A 15,466-nucleotide genomic window follows, 5' to 3' on the forward strand; every position below is an offset into this window, starting at 1 on the left:
AGTTAATTAATACACAGTATAGCTCTTCTGATGTGAGGGAAGTAGAACTGGAACAGTTCTAGCCTCTTTTGAGAATCAATACGTATGAGAAAATTTTATTTAGAAAAGTATCAGGAAATCATACCTCCCCTCAAATTCTGGCATGAAACATTAGTATTAGTGAAGTCAAGGCAAAACTGCCACCATCTTCAGTGAGTTTTTGCCTCAGGTTGAAGCTGTTTGAAAAGCCACTGTAAAAGCCCTTTCCAGGATGAAACGTTAAAGGATATGAACTCAAAAACTAGCGTCCCAAGCTTAATTTGGATAGCTGCCTGACAGCTCCCCCCCCTTGCAAAACACAGGAAGGCAAGTACAGCAAAGTCACCTGAAGAAGAGAGAAAATCAAGAGTCTTCAGTATAGTTAAAATATATGTGAACTATTTCACAGAATTTATTTCTCTAATAGTTATCCAACAAAGTTCTCCACAACAATGTACTCTACTGTCCAGTGAGACACTAACCCTCTTTTATCAAATGAGCTAATTCGTGTTCTACAAAATAATTGTATTTTGCAATCAGACAAGACACATTGCAGCTTCTCAAGCTTTTTTTAATCCTCTTTATGAGAATGAGAAAAAAAAAATCAGTAAGAGACTTAAGTAATACAGCTTTCTTGGACAGTAGAGAGGAGGTCAAGAACTTGGGCTCTGGAAATACAGCACAAATTCCACGACAAAGGGATAAACAAACCCTGCCTCCACAGCCATACACTTCAACCTTGGAATGTGTGCAGGCTAGAGCCCACAGTGATGACAATGATGGCAGGTGAGCAAGATAACCTCTGAATTGCTGGCTTAGTGAGTGAATTTAGAGTAGACAGCACTCACTTCTCCAGTGGAAAGTCTTCCTCACTTCCACCTCCGTGATCCAAAGTTATGGGCTTGCAGCAATCATTAACAAGGACAGATACAGGCACTTGGTAAAGGATCTGGTTCTAAACCCATTAAAGCCAATAAGACGACTTTGGTGGTCACTGGCTTAGACCCTGAGTAGGGAATAGAAGTAGTATACAAACCTAGAACAAAGTTTTAAATCCATAATTGTTAGTTAACATTGGAAAAAGACACAATGATTAAAATCCCTAGCTATCTGACAGGAAGCTAAACCTCTCAGATGATCATCTTGTGCAGCCATTATCCAGACAAAAGTTGCACTAAATCTTGACTGAGTCAGGACTGAAGGATTCCCATTGTTGCATGAACTGGCACAGCTACTGCAGTGGTGTATTAACAAATGGTCCTGATAACTGACTGCGATGAGATTAAAATCTAGTTTGTTAGGTAGTCTCTGTAGTGAGGCAGCTGACAGAGCTTTGGAATTTCACGTGCCTTGAATTTTCTTCACTATTCTCCCTCCAGTAACTTCAAATGACCTGATTGTTTTTATGATACCTGAAGAGACCGACTGGTTTACTGAAACCTTCCTGTTGAAATATTTTTATAATTGATCATAATTGCAATAATTGATCATAATTGCTCTTTGTGCAGGCATTTCAAAATTCCAGAGACAAGTCTAAATTGCATCCAAGTACAGGAAAACAATGATGATATCCAAGCACTGCCCTATTATCTTTTTTTTTTTCCACAATGTATTTAATGACCTAAGAAAGTTACAAAAGCAACTTTAAATTACATTTACATATATAAACTAATTAAATATATTTAGCTAACACTGAGAAAATAAAATCCCAAGCAACATGAAGACAGAAACCATTGAGATGACTGATTCCACATTAATTTAAGACTTTTCACTGAGTCTCTGGATGTAGCAGTCGAGTGAACACTTCCCTACTGAAGTATTACTTGTAATTAGAGACCACTGAAAGCTTATCTCATTATTCTCATTTTAGAACAGCAAACGAGTGATTAGTCCAGCATTAACTTCTGCAGTTTTTATTAAGTTCTATATTCTGGGAGAACAATTTTATTACTTATTCCACTTTTTTTGCCACTTATTCCAGTAAGTGGCAAAATTCCTAGAAACTTCAGTGGCATCAGGATTTTTAATACTAAGAGCACAGATTTGTTAGACACTGAAAGACAAAATGGTTAAGAAGTGTGGCTTGTAAGATAATATTAAAAAAGGATATGCAGATAGCTATGTACATGTATGTTTAAACTCATTCAAGATGAAGGAAACTCACAGCTTAAAAATCATGTGGCACACAAAGGTATCTGTTTGAATGTTGTCAATTAATATTCTAAGTCACATGCGGTGAACACATATTCAAAGACTAAAATAAATAACAGCTACTTTATTATCTAAGAATACTTCAGAGTGTGGCATTTCCTGACAATGCTTAGAAAGAATCATCAAGTAAAAGAATGCAAAGGTCATAAGTACTTGTGAAACCCTGATGACTGCTAGTTTCCACTTAGTTTTCTCATGATAGGGCTGTCAGGTTCAGCGTTAGTGAAAATGCTTCCTACGACCACATGAGTACCCCAGATGTTATGACGAATAACTTTGCAGCAGCCAAGATCATCAACGGAAAATCCCAAGTGGCGGTAGCGTTCATCTGTTTCAAACAGAGTGTTGTTTGTGTAAGGTCCAAAAAACTAGGTAGGGGGAAAAAAAAAAAAAAAAAAAAAGAGAATTTTTCATGTGAACATTTCCAAGAACATTTGAAATGCCAGAACTACCTCTTTTTAAAACAAAACCTAAGCCCAGAAGTACCAGTTACATCTGTTGGAGGAAATTTTATGTACAGTTTTATTCATGAAATCTACACAGGAAACTAAGCAGAACACCTCTGGTTATACTGGTACCCCATATTTAAAGATTTCCCTTCGTCACTGACAGAGTGCTGAAGGCTTATCAGTGTGTTTGAATGTCTGATCATCATACATACAAAAAACCTCAAGTGCCTTAGAAAGGTTCTCCTACTTCTACAAGCATTAAGGATAGAACCCTTCTGTGAAATAGCAAAAATAAGACTTGTACCTTTTCAGTGAGCCCCCTATGATGCTTTGAGCAGCGAAAATGTGTGTAAATCGGAAGCGGGTATTTAAGTTGCTTTATCTCAGGAGGAAGCTTCTGACCAAAAGCCTCTTCCTGACGAACAGGCTATTGGTAAGGACGTTACTACTGAATTGGAGCCCAAAAGACAGAACCCTACTTTCATCAATCAATAACTATTCCTTAAATGTACGGAATTTCTGGGAAGCTTTTAAGCACTATACACACCTTCAACTGCCTGTCCACCTTATAAACATCCCCTGTTAAACCTATTTGCCTCTGTTGACACAATATATCATTGCCTTTCATAGTGGTTTTAAATAAAAACCCACTAAACTGAGCTTTGCCATGATTACGTTCAACTATGATACGGTTTTAACAGTTCTCAGACAAAAATACATCTACGCTCATGCTTTGATAGAAACTTTCTCAATTCTCTCTTATAAGTTTTAAGACTCTCTGTTTCACAGATGTCTTGGTAAGAAACTGTGAGCTCCTCCAGAGAACTAGTGTAATCTGATAATGAATGCCAACACTGTTCAATAAGAACAAGCTATTCATATTTTCTATGTAACAAAGATATCATTAACTAGTGCAAAGAGACTTTTTAAACCCCTCCATCTACACAAATAGGTGCCAGGACTACCAAGTTACCTTGGGAGGGCATAATCGGCATATTGTGCAGTGACCAAGAGCTTTTGGGCATAAAACTTCTACAATTATCTAAAATTCGACTTCATTGCTGAACAATGTTCTCCAAACTGCCAACTGCAATGACTGCTGACACAGTATGGGAACTAGCTCAGGGTTCTTATCTGATCTTAATTTATGAAAGGAATTATCCTATGCTAACAGCTTTTCGGCAATATAAAAAAGTTGGATTTAACCCATGAAGAATACAAGTATCACTGCTAGTTAGGACATAGCAGTGTCCGTTGCATATTCCACATAGCACATAACTTACTGCCAGTCCTGAGGATGGATCAATGAAGTCAGCCCAATAGCCTTCAGAACAAATTGCGTAGCAAATTTCCTTGGCACCATTAATGAACTTAAAGAAAATAAAGGGAAATAAGGATATCAAATGAGATTTTTTTTACATATATATACACATATACATATCAGAACACATATAAAAATATTCTGAACATGAACAAGCACAGATTTCTTTTGGCCTCTACCAATAAATGAGACATTCAGCATACTTTCAATAAAAATATTAATAATATTCAGAGGATTAGAATCAAGGGCATACATTAGACTACTCCAATCATATCAGATTTAAAATCATTCCCTGTGCCAGTCAGGAATGGATTAGCAGCTTGTACAAGGAATAATGTAATTGCTTTGATTATTCATGCAGATTGCAATCATACCTGTTATCCTCTTTAAGAAGTCAACCATTACTTCAGGTATTTCTGTGTTATTTCCACGAGTTTACAGATCTCACCTAAACTCCACAAATTTGACACTAAATGTAGCATTAAATATATTTTTATAAATATATGAAAAACAGTTTTGCTGTAAGGTCTTATCTCAGCCAACAGGACAGTATTATGTAGTTCTTCCTGCACTACAAATATTTAACTGCAAATTATTTTAAAGAACGTTTTAGTTTTGCATCATGATAGCAAACAGTTCCATAAGTACTTGACTTTTACACCAATCTACACCAATTGCCTTGTTGTAATGAACTGGTGGTCAGGACGAACGATGATTTCAAACTCTCCCACTATTTGCAATCAAAACTGTAGGTCATGTTTCAATTACACTAGAGGACACCAGCCGATGTTCCTGAAAATAGTATCTTTCAATTAAGCAACATGCCAAGAAGTTCCCTGTTCTGTAACACATCAAAAACCTCCCTTCTCTGAAGAGACAGCTTAAAGAATCTACTTTTTTTTGGTAGCAAACTTTTCACATCAGCTAATTTGAGAAAATAAGCTTTTTTTAAAAAAAAAAAAAAAATAAATCTTTGGTGTTGAGTTGCAGTTATCTGTTTGTCAGATACAGAAGAAAATTCAGCCAGGTAGATTTAAAGCTGTGTTCCTGTATTCTGACATCACAACACAGGGCACAAAATAATTACACGACCTACAGATTTAGACAGCACATTTTTTCCACAGATAAATCAGCAACAGGAGACCTCAGTTACATGCTTTTAATCACCTAGACCAGCAGTTTTCAACCCATGTTATGAGGGCCAGCAGGGGCCCATAGAAAACTTCTGAAGAAACATGCAAAGGTGAGAAAGAAAAAAACCACCACCACCAAAGTTGAGATATGTGATGGTTCTAAAACCATCCATGCACTCTGAGAAAAACATATCCAAGTACAAAAATCTAAACAGCTGAATACACTGAGCTAGAGTAAACCACAAATAGAATTCACATAGCTTCCTCAAAACGTGAAAGAAATTCCTTGATCTCATTAAAAAAGAAATATTTCTAACTTCAGAATAAATATAATACTTTACTTTCTGTTATAAAAATTGGACTGTTCTCTATAATTAGTTCCCTTAGCAGCTCAAGGTTTCAAATTAACAGAACTATCATTATAGTTACTCAGCTTCAGGCCCTTAATGGTCCAAAATAAGGGAAGTTTATCCTTTACAGTAATCTGTTCTGTATTCTGAGGTTTGATGGCTCTGATGATTAACTATGTTTCAACTGTAAATTAAGTCACAAATAAAAGTAAGCCATCTGAAGACAGCATTTTAGGCATTACATTTCCGATACAGTACATCTTGTGATCCAGTGTTGCAACAACCCCTCAGCAATCACTTAAGAGTGCAGTTAATAAACACTTGAGATTCAGTACTGTAAACATTTAGATTTGGCCGTACATCACCACCCTCATTACTTTAGCACAAACCTCTCACATTAAATTAGTATTTTTAAGATTACTTCTAACCATCTATGAAGCAAACAAACAGGCCATTTTCTTGTGAATTTGCTGTTAGTAACCTTTAGACCGGGAGGTTACATCCAACATCCTAACACCCCTACAATGGCTATATTAGACTTGACAGGGAGGTGCACAAGGAAGAAAGATGCCAATTAACATATAATTAGACCAGATTACAACGCCAAAGACCAACAGACCATAAATAATTCAAAGAGAAGAACACACTAAAGTGAAGGGAATTTTAATTTGTGTGTAATCTTTACGTTGATCCTTCAGACTGCTTCTTCCTTTTTTTGTGGTAACCCTTACACTGCCTTATACAGGCCACATTTGCAATATACGACATTACCAGGCTATTTTCAAACATAAATATGACCCTCACTATACAGATGAAAATCCCACAGGATGGTTTTTACTAGTTTTAGAAAAATTATAACAAATAACATACAGAAACGTTGTATTTTGAGGTACTAAGAAAAGAATGCCAGCGGTGGTGAACAGTGACACCCGCTGGAGTACACAAAAAAAATCTGAAGAATGTGAAATAAAGTGATTTTCAGAGAGACCTCTAGTGGCAACAGAACAAGACGACAAAGTTCATGAGGATGGTTAAGATGTAATAAATATAACTGATAGCCAGGCCAAAAGCATTAACCATACCCATTATCAGAATGGAAAAAAAAACAACCCAGAGCAACCACTTTTTACAAGGACGCGCTCATCAACAGACTTTGTACTGGAATCTCAATTACACCCCAGAAAAACAGAGTGAGCAGTGAAATCCTACAAAATGCATTGTAGTAAAGCTGAAATAAGGTGAGAAAATAGTTGCTGCCCTTTAGCTGCAACAGGACAACAATCAAGTAACTTTATTAATTTACTGTAGCATTTTACAACATTTTAGCATACTTTTGACTCACCCCACTATAAAGAATTTCATAGTTCTATGAGACATTTAATGTAGAGTAGTCAAAAAGCTACAAAGCTGGAAAAAAAGTTATCTCCATTTTATCATTAATAAAACATAGGATTAGCTCAAAAATGCTCTAAAAAGAAAGACAGTGTATTACTACCAGAGCTAGAAATGGACCAAAATACAGACATAGTTTACAGGAGATTCATCTACAAACAAAAATAAGCTGATGCTACTGACAGCTACTTACATTTTCTAACAGCATTTCTCTCTCATCCTCCACTTCTTGACTCCATACAGTCATATCATTTTTAGTCTTCTGGGTGACAGTTAATACTGTTAAAAGGTTGGCATTCACTTCTGGAAACATTGACTCAAAGTCTAAAAAAAGTGAAACCGGCATGTTATGGCTTGCTCTTCCATTTTACTTATGATTTTTCAGTTTTAGACAAATTTTTGACCCTACTTTACAGACTTCCTTTCATTTAAATCCAAGATACATGTGTGTTTTTCATGTCAGATCCAGCAAACAGCATGCTGGTTTGAAATGCTGATGTTGCTTTTGTGGAAACTAATGCACCTTGGTAAGGTCTTCCTAAAAGCAACTAGGCAATGGAGCTTGCTATTTCAAGATCTCCTATTTAATTGCAAGATGATAAAAGTCCCACTACTCTGAACACTTCAGAATGTGGAAACAAGTGCCTTTCTTTGCAAAGATATAACACCAAGTATAGTAATATTTTAATATTTTGAACACCACCATGGTTCTCCACACACATAAGGTGCGAAGACCCTTATTTTCCGGCTAAGCCACATGATGCACATGGATTTTTACATTAAATCTTTCAGTAGAAATGCCTCAGATCTACTTCCTAGGACATGACAGCAGAGTCAGTATCAGTAGTGTACGCCAGGGATCTTCCCCTGGGGCAGAAAAGGCCCAAACCCATCATGATTCTCTCTCTACATCATCTATTGGACTACAAACAGGAATGCATGTGAAGCACCGAAGTCATGATGAGGCTTCATGGAGCCTTGTTTTCAGTGTGGGAGGGAATTAAAAGCCCAAAGGTTTGTTCTTTCTTACTCTCTGAAAAGTATGCTCTCTTCAGCAAGATTTCAGCCAGATTTCAGTCTCTTCTCTCTTTCAGTATACCACTTTTAAAATGAGAAACTTTTATTCCAATCATTTCCTCCTTCAGCAAATTAAAAAAAGATACAAACCCAATGCTTTCAAGTGCTTTCATAAATTCAATTTGCTATTTTACTAAGAAGCAGTGCCAAAAGACTTGATTTGTTACAAACTGGTTTTTGGACAGTGAATTAGCTCCAGAATCTACCTGACACTAAAGAAGCAGCTGAAAGTTACTCCCTGCCCCAGCTGATCTTGAATTTAAATGGCACTGAATTTTATATGAGATACAAAGTATTGTCAACAGTGAAGTTTCAGTTTTCATTTTATAGCAGGTATTTTTCTTTTGTAAAATACTACCTCTGGATTACCCTTTTCTATTACACATTCTGTGGCATCAGTTACATCAGAGCATTTACTTACAGATTTTTACATTTTAAAGTTGTAATTTCTTAGCTATCAAAAAAAGTGAAAATACCTTTTCGTAACAGTTCAGGACAAGCTTGTACTGCACATTCTACCTTTGCATTTTCAAAGTAAGTTTCAGCATTATTTATTTGCTGTTTCTGTGGAACATCAGCACCCTGAGAAAAACAAAATTTGTAACTTTCCCATTCATTAATACGTAACAGGATAACTTTGTACACCAGGTTATGTTTTTGTGACTATACGTCCATTGATACACCCAAGCAGTTTCACAGAAAGATCATTTCCAATCAGACTTAAAATTTGTTTTTCAAATATTAAAAGTGGAACAGATACAGGTATAACCTATTGTTTAAACCGATACAGAAATTTTAAGTTTTATAGATTATTGTAACCATATCATCTCAAAGCCTTAACCAATACAGAAATTTTTGAAAAATATCCTTCTGAAACAACAGCCTCAAGTATTCAATACAACAGCAATTGATAGATTTCAGACATACACACATTACCTGAGCCAGAATAAAACTTTAAAGTTACACAACAGTTCTAGAGCTCTGACCTATCAGTATGTTTAGCTTTACCTGTTTTGAAAAGCAGAACAGTTTTCCAGTAACAGAATTTTTATTCTTTACAGTTTTTTAGTTCTACAGTTTCTAAAAAAAAAAAAAAAAAAAACCAAAACACAAACCAAACAACCAAAACTAATCTGAAACCAAAAAACACCCCCAGATTTTTGTGGGTATGTTACAAATGGAGCACCTGTACATTAGATATATCGCATTTAAGCTTAAAATGCCCTTATGAGGGTAGTAACAACAGCTGCCTCCTTTGGGATAGCAACTGTTATGTAATAGGCATAAAATGCCTTAATACAGGTTTTCTAGCCCTAGTTATGCCATAATTTACAAGGAATTTCAGTAAGTTTCTCTAAGACTGAAATTACAAGGTTGAGTAGTACAGTAAGTCCTACCTAACACCTGTTTGTATCTGAAAGTTCTCCCTAGAGAAAACTGTTATATTGAAAACACTGCGTGGCTAGCATCTTTGTTCTAGAAATTAACGTTCCAGAATAGCAAAAAAAAAAAGGGGGGGGGGGGGGGGGGCAAAAAACCCCCCCACAACAATAGACAAACAACAGATATTAACTGCAGTTTCAATACATATGTTTCCATATAAATCTTGTATTATGATTGCAAAGCCATTGGGACAGATCAGTTGGTACTTTAAGCCTGACAAACCATGCAGTTATGCTGGTAAACTTCCTTTCTTCCTAACTATAGGATGTTTCTCTTAGTAGAACGGTAGTTCATTGTGATTTCTGGTCTACTACTCCCATTCTAGCCAGCTAAACACCACTTACACAGTACATATACTTAGCAGGTATGCTATCATCAAGAGACTATGGCCATTTTCCAAAGATCAGTATCACTTTCTGATATTGATAGGCTGGTAGGCCCTTTTACTCTGCTCAGATGAAACAAATACATCAATCTCGAGTACACAGAGGTCAAAGTCGTCTGCCATTTCTCCAACTGGTTCAAGGACTGGTGTGTGAGGTTCAGCAGCACTGAGCTTTTCTCCTACTTGCTGCAGCAACCTATGGGAGGTTTCTGTATTCAGCTGATCCCATCATTCAAATTTGGGTCCTCTCCTAGGATGAGTGGTTTAACATTTTTGTTAGCTAAATGCTGTTCAGGGATTCCTAAACACTACTGGTATGAAGCAGAGCTGACTTGTTGACTTTCTGAATACCAGTTGCAAAACCTGCCTCTGCTCTTTCCAGTTTCTCCCTTCCATTTTGGACAGCAAAGCTGCACCAGGCATTTTATTATACAAGCCATCTTGCCAGAAAGCAGACACACATTCAGTGCACCTGGTTTGCACTAAATGAACTAGACTAGAATTTTCTGTTGGGCTTTTAATGGAAAGTATGATCCATACAAGCTGAAAACAGAATCTGGGGAGCTCACCAGAAGCTTATGTTTTCTGAACACTTTGGAATTCTATGAATACAATGCTACATTTACAAAAAACACTATACAGCATTTTTACAATGGAGATTTGCTAGCTGACTTCCAAATTCTGAGCATGTCACAAACTCAGAGAGCCTGGAAAGTTGAGTCAGCAGCTAGTAGCAATAAACATTTATTGAAACGTTGTGATCACACTAGCGATTATCAAGCTGCTTGTTGTTAATAATGCATCTGACTCACTGCAAGCTCTGCCATCGCCAAAATGCAGTCTCATTGTGAGACTTGAGGTACGTTAATCTGCTTCTCCTGCGTGAATTCGATGGTTGTCAGAACTAAGCAGGCAGATCTAAACATTGTCCAAACTATGTAAGTCCAGATGCTTTAAATGAAATACGGAAGAAACTATCAATGCCATTTGATAAAAGCTGGTGATACTTGGTAAACTGCAAGTTTTGAAACTTAAGTTTTCTTTTCCCATATCCATATAATTAAGTCACCACCAAAATGCTATTTCACTAAGCGCTGCTTAGTCAAAAAAACCACACCCTGAAATATTTCTTTCCCCTAAAAGAAAAAACTTCAGCCAGGTTCTTATGTAATCTCTCGCTCACCCCAGTTGAAGTCCATCTTTCAAAACCATCTAGAAAATCAACGATATCTTTTTTCAGGAGGAAGAGAGGTTAGTTATGTTTCTCTTGGACAAGAAATATCAGTTTCACACAGAAGCAGCCTGTTCTTACCTGAAATTCATTTATGTATTGTGCCATTACAAATTCATGCCTTTCACTTGCTGAAGGCTCTGCTAATATATCAGGCAGACTTTTTGAAACTTGGCTTTTCTTCTGAGAAGCAGTGCCATTTAGGTGACAGTCAAACCCAATATTACCAGGCAACTGGAACCTCTGGTCCTGAGGACCAAATGGACCCATTACTTCATCTGGCCAGACAGTTCTCGGACCTGCAAAAGTCAAGGCCTTGCTTTAGTCATCACATCTACAAAGAAAGAAAAAAAAAAAACCAAAAAAACAACCCCTCTCCCATACAGATATCTGTATTTGATCACAATCATATATAACCAAAGTAACCACAACGCACAAATAAAAGTAAGGGCCCTGACACAAAAAGCACACTTCAGAATTCCCAAGTTTATAGGGGGTGCAAAGTTCTGATAGCACATGAATTCAAAGAAAATGAATTTGCTTTTTCTTACATAAGTCAGGAGGTGTGGCAGCAACATGAGGCTCATCTGAGCCAGAGGAACCTGCTGTAGAAAAAGCCTTGGGATTTACAACTCTTTTGACTAAGGAATAAAACCCTGGTAGGTAGGTGACCAATCTTGCTCTGTTACAGAGCACCTGAGAAGACAAAAACAAAATAAGTATTACATATTGCTAGCAAAAATACTAGTTTAAGTACAGCTTTGTGGATCACAGAAGAAATCCTCCCTTGATAATTAAATTACAATTTTAATTATGATCAACCGTGTTTCTGTAAAACCAAGTTTTTAAAGTATTTTATTATTGCTTTTATATTTTACTAGTCATAGTATTCTAAGTAAAGGAAAAGCCTCGAAAACACTTATTGAAAGGCCTTCTCACGTGAGGAAAAAATACTGAAAAGTTTAAATAGCACCACTGAAACCCCACAACCTAAACTAAGTTACGGACAAGGACTGTTTCCATTATTATTTCCATGCATGTCATGGTTTCCATGATTGCCACAATCCAATCACAGGACTGATTATCAGAAATACCTAGAAGTATTGTTAATGAAGTAAACGCTGATATCCAAGACATTTGCCCTGAAGGCTAGCAGAAATATTAGCCAGCCTATATTCCTACTTCTTAAAAGACTGGAGGGAGACACAAGATAGCATCACTCCAGATACATCCTGTAGCTTTCATCCAGAAGCATGCACACATGTGCTTACACATATTTCTTTGCCAGCAAAGTACACATACCAACAGCGCTGAACTATACAGGGAGATACGCGTATCAAAACAGGTAGGTATGGTAATTTCAGCTTCTTTCTTTTGCTTGCAAAATCCGTAAGCATTTAACACATGCAAAACTTAAGTTAGGGCAGCCAGTGTTATTTAGATTTGCAAACTCCTCGCATTCACATACTTATACACAAGTGTTATTGCAAACAAGATCAGCATCATGGGCAAAATGCCAGTAAGCCATAAAGCCTTTATGACTTCCATAGGCTTGGAACACACCAGAAAATCTGCTTCACACCACAGAGACACCACAGAGTTGTACTGTCAACATAACTTTGAACTGCTGAGGATGATTCTATCAGAAGCTGATTCAGCCACACAGCAAACAGAAAATGATGCAATGCTATCTCCCTGAGCATGCAAATGGTCTCAACAACAGGGCTCCAAAGAGCCAGTAGCTCCTCACCACGGGGATTAACTCTGAGGCCCAGTGATGGTGTCTTAAGTAGTAAGATGAGCAACTGTTACTGGAGTTTGTGGGTTTTTTGTGTGTTGGTTTTTTTAAACAAGAAATATCCAGGTGATGTGATTAAACTGAAAAGTCTGATCTATTTTTTATGCTTTAAAAAGATTGACAATTTTCCTGATGCATTTACACACACATAACAGAAAAATAACCAATCATATACTCAAAATGTAGAGTCAGAAGTATAATTTTAAAAAATGAGACTACTTAACTCTAGCATGAAACTACTAATATTCTTGACTACAGTTGCACAAAAGCATGCATTACTGGAAAATATAAATCCCACCTGCCACAGCATGTGTGCTTTCATAAAACTTTATTTTCCAAGTGAGGGAAAGAAATTCATTCGAGAAACTGACATAAAGGGATTTTCCTTAAGTGCTGTATCCTTGCTTCTATATAACGTTTATGCATGTGTACGCTCAATATGTATGCAACAAGGTTACTTCAAAAAAAGTGAGAAAATGGTACTATCTGTATGTTTAAGATAAAAACTCTATTCAAAGTATCGGGACCTAAGCCAGTAAGCATCAGTTTCTCAGATACCACCTCTGCATAAACATACAATGTCTAATAAGTTCTACCAGCATCACGAAGACTCAAATGCATAAAGGCATATTTGATTTTCTGATTTAAATCAAGTATTTACAGTTAAGGCCGTAAGCTGTCTAGTTCTAAAACACCGCTAGGTTTAAAAAGTTCCCATAACAACAACAAAAGTCTGCTGATTCCACTTAAATGTTTTTTTTCCTCTATTATGTAAAAGCACTATTGAAATTAATTTTTGCATAATGATTACCTTACAGATAAAACAGATGTAAACAATTACAGCTGGCACATAATTACAAGAAAAGAGCGTTTTTTCATATCACCAGGATCACTTAACATGGAGATGTTAGCGTTAATTACAGATATGTTGACTGAGCTCACTTATGCAAATATTTACATACCTAGCATTACCCCAGTGAAAAAATACCGCTGAAATCAATAAATTATTCATGTCTCCATGGCAACACTAAATCAAGAGTGTTTTATTCTTCAGTCTGAAAGTACCCTGGTGAACCTGCCTGCTTCACCTTAACTCATGACATTAAGAAAAGAACAACCCAAAAACCAAACAGATCCTACTTAATCCTCAATTCGAATACTGCCATGATATCCACAGAAATCGGCTTCCAAAACTTAGATGGAAAGATGACGATACCACTGCCTTCTGATAAAAATGTACCTTGGTATAACTGAAGGTTTTAGCAATGACTCCCCCATACGCACAATGATTTAAAGACAGCTTTAAAGAGGAACTAAAATGCAAGCGTCCCGCATAACACGGAGAAGCGCTCTCCTCCGACGGCGCCGGTTTGTGTTCTCATCGGGACGAGGCGCAGGGCCGGGTTTACAGCCGCCTCCGTACCGCAAACCGGCGGAGACGGGGGCCGCTACGGCGCTGAGGCCCGGAGGCGGGGCCCTGCGTTACTCACATTGGCCATTGCAGACGGTGGGCTCCCCCTCGCCTCACGGCCCGGCTGCCCCTGGAAGAGAAACCAACGCGCTGGTCTCCGAGGCACCGGCCGCACCGGGGCTGCCCGCGCACCTCCCGGCCTCGGAGCGGCCTCACCCCGTCTGGCGGGACCGGACCGGCGGGGCCGATCACCCCCACGGCCGCCCCCCGTTTCCCCGACAACGCTCTCACAAGGCACCGCGGTGCTACCCGCTCGTTACAGGCCCGGCCGCCCGCGGCCGAAGCTGCTACCGGCAGGCGACGGGAGGGGAGAGGGAAGCACCGCGGGGCCACCCCAGAGAGAGCACCGGAGACAGCGGAACCGCCGCACCTCTCACCTCTTCCTGCAAAATGGCGCCGGCCGCCGTCTCCCGGCGCACCCGCGCGACGGGTGTCCGCCCCGTCCGTCCCCAAGCCGAGCGAGCCAATCTACCGACACCTCGATTAGCGCGTCGAGGGAGCAGACAGAGCCAAGTCGTTCGGCGGTCGATTGCTTGGGGCCGAGGATGGGGCGGGGCGAAGGCCCGCAGGGGAGCGGCGGAGGCTCGGCCCTGGGGGGTGGTGTGTGGGGCGGGAGCGGCCCCTCAGGGCGGCCGGGCCGGGCCGGGCCGCGCCGCCGCACCCGAAGCTGGTGTTTCTCCTTGTCTCGGTGCGGCGCAGGTTGCCCATGGCTGCCCCTGCGGAGGCTCCTCAGGGTTGTGGTGTCAGCAGCGGCAGCGGCTCGCCTGTTACCGGCGGTGCAGTACCCCTTGGGTGCACCAGGAGTCAGTCACGTAACGTAAACCGGGCTGCCGTTACCTATCCCCGCACCCCCGGCTGGGGCTTTCTGGGGCCGGGGAGTACAATGAAGTCGAAAATGAATAAAAGAGGGGGTGTTGTTATTGAAGAAAATACAGGGGGAGCTTCGCAGCCACCAAAAGGCCGCTGGGCCCAGGGGTTTCCGGGAAGGTCGATGAGAACGGGGAGCATAAATGCCACTTCTGCTAACAAAATTGGACCTCCAAGCATGATATGTAGTTCTCTCAAATAACTGTTTTACAAAATAAGAATAAACCCCTTCTTCAATGGACCAAAGGCTTTTTCCCCCCACTTCGTTGTGGAAAGGCTTGTTTTTCCACCTTTTCTCCTTGGGCCTACTTATTGGGATG

General features: G+C 39.1%; 1 protein-coding gene across 1 annotated transcript; it reads right to left on the bottom strand.

Moving 5' to 3' along the window:
• Positions 1-414: 414 nt before the first annotated feature.
• On the bottom strand, positions 415-14,772 carry MMADHC (metabolism of cobalamin associated D). Its single transcript, XM_075511263.1, has 8 exons — positions 14,657-14,772; positions 14,299-14,349; positions 11,562-11,706; positions 11,092-11,309; positions 8,428-8,533; positions 7,068-7,198; positions 3,962-4,048; positions 415-2,597 (listed from the first exon to the last, which is right to left on the bottom strand). Exons 2-8 carry the CDS (start codon positions 14,305-14,307, stop codon positions 2,403-2,405), a joined length of 891 nt encoding a protein of 296 aa, XP_075367378.1. The 5' UTR covers positions 14,308-14,349; positions 14,657-14,772; the 3' UTR covers positions 415-2,402.
• Positions 14,773-15,466: the final 694 nt, after the last annotated feature.

Source organism: Mycteria americana, chromosome 9 (genome assembly GCF_035582795.1).
Source record: "Mycteria americana isolate JAX WOST 10 ecotype Jacksonville Zoo and Gardens chromosome 9, USCA_MyAme_1.0, whole genome shotgun sequence".
Lineage (NCBI taxonomy): Eukaryota > Metazoa > Chordata > Aves > Ciconiiformes > Ciconiidae > Mycteria > Mycteria americana.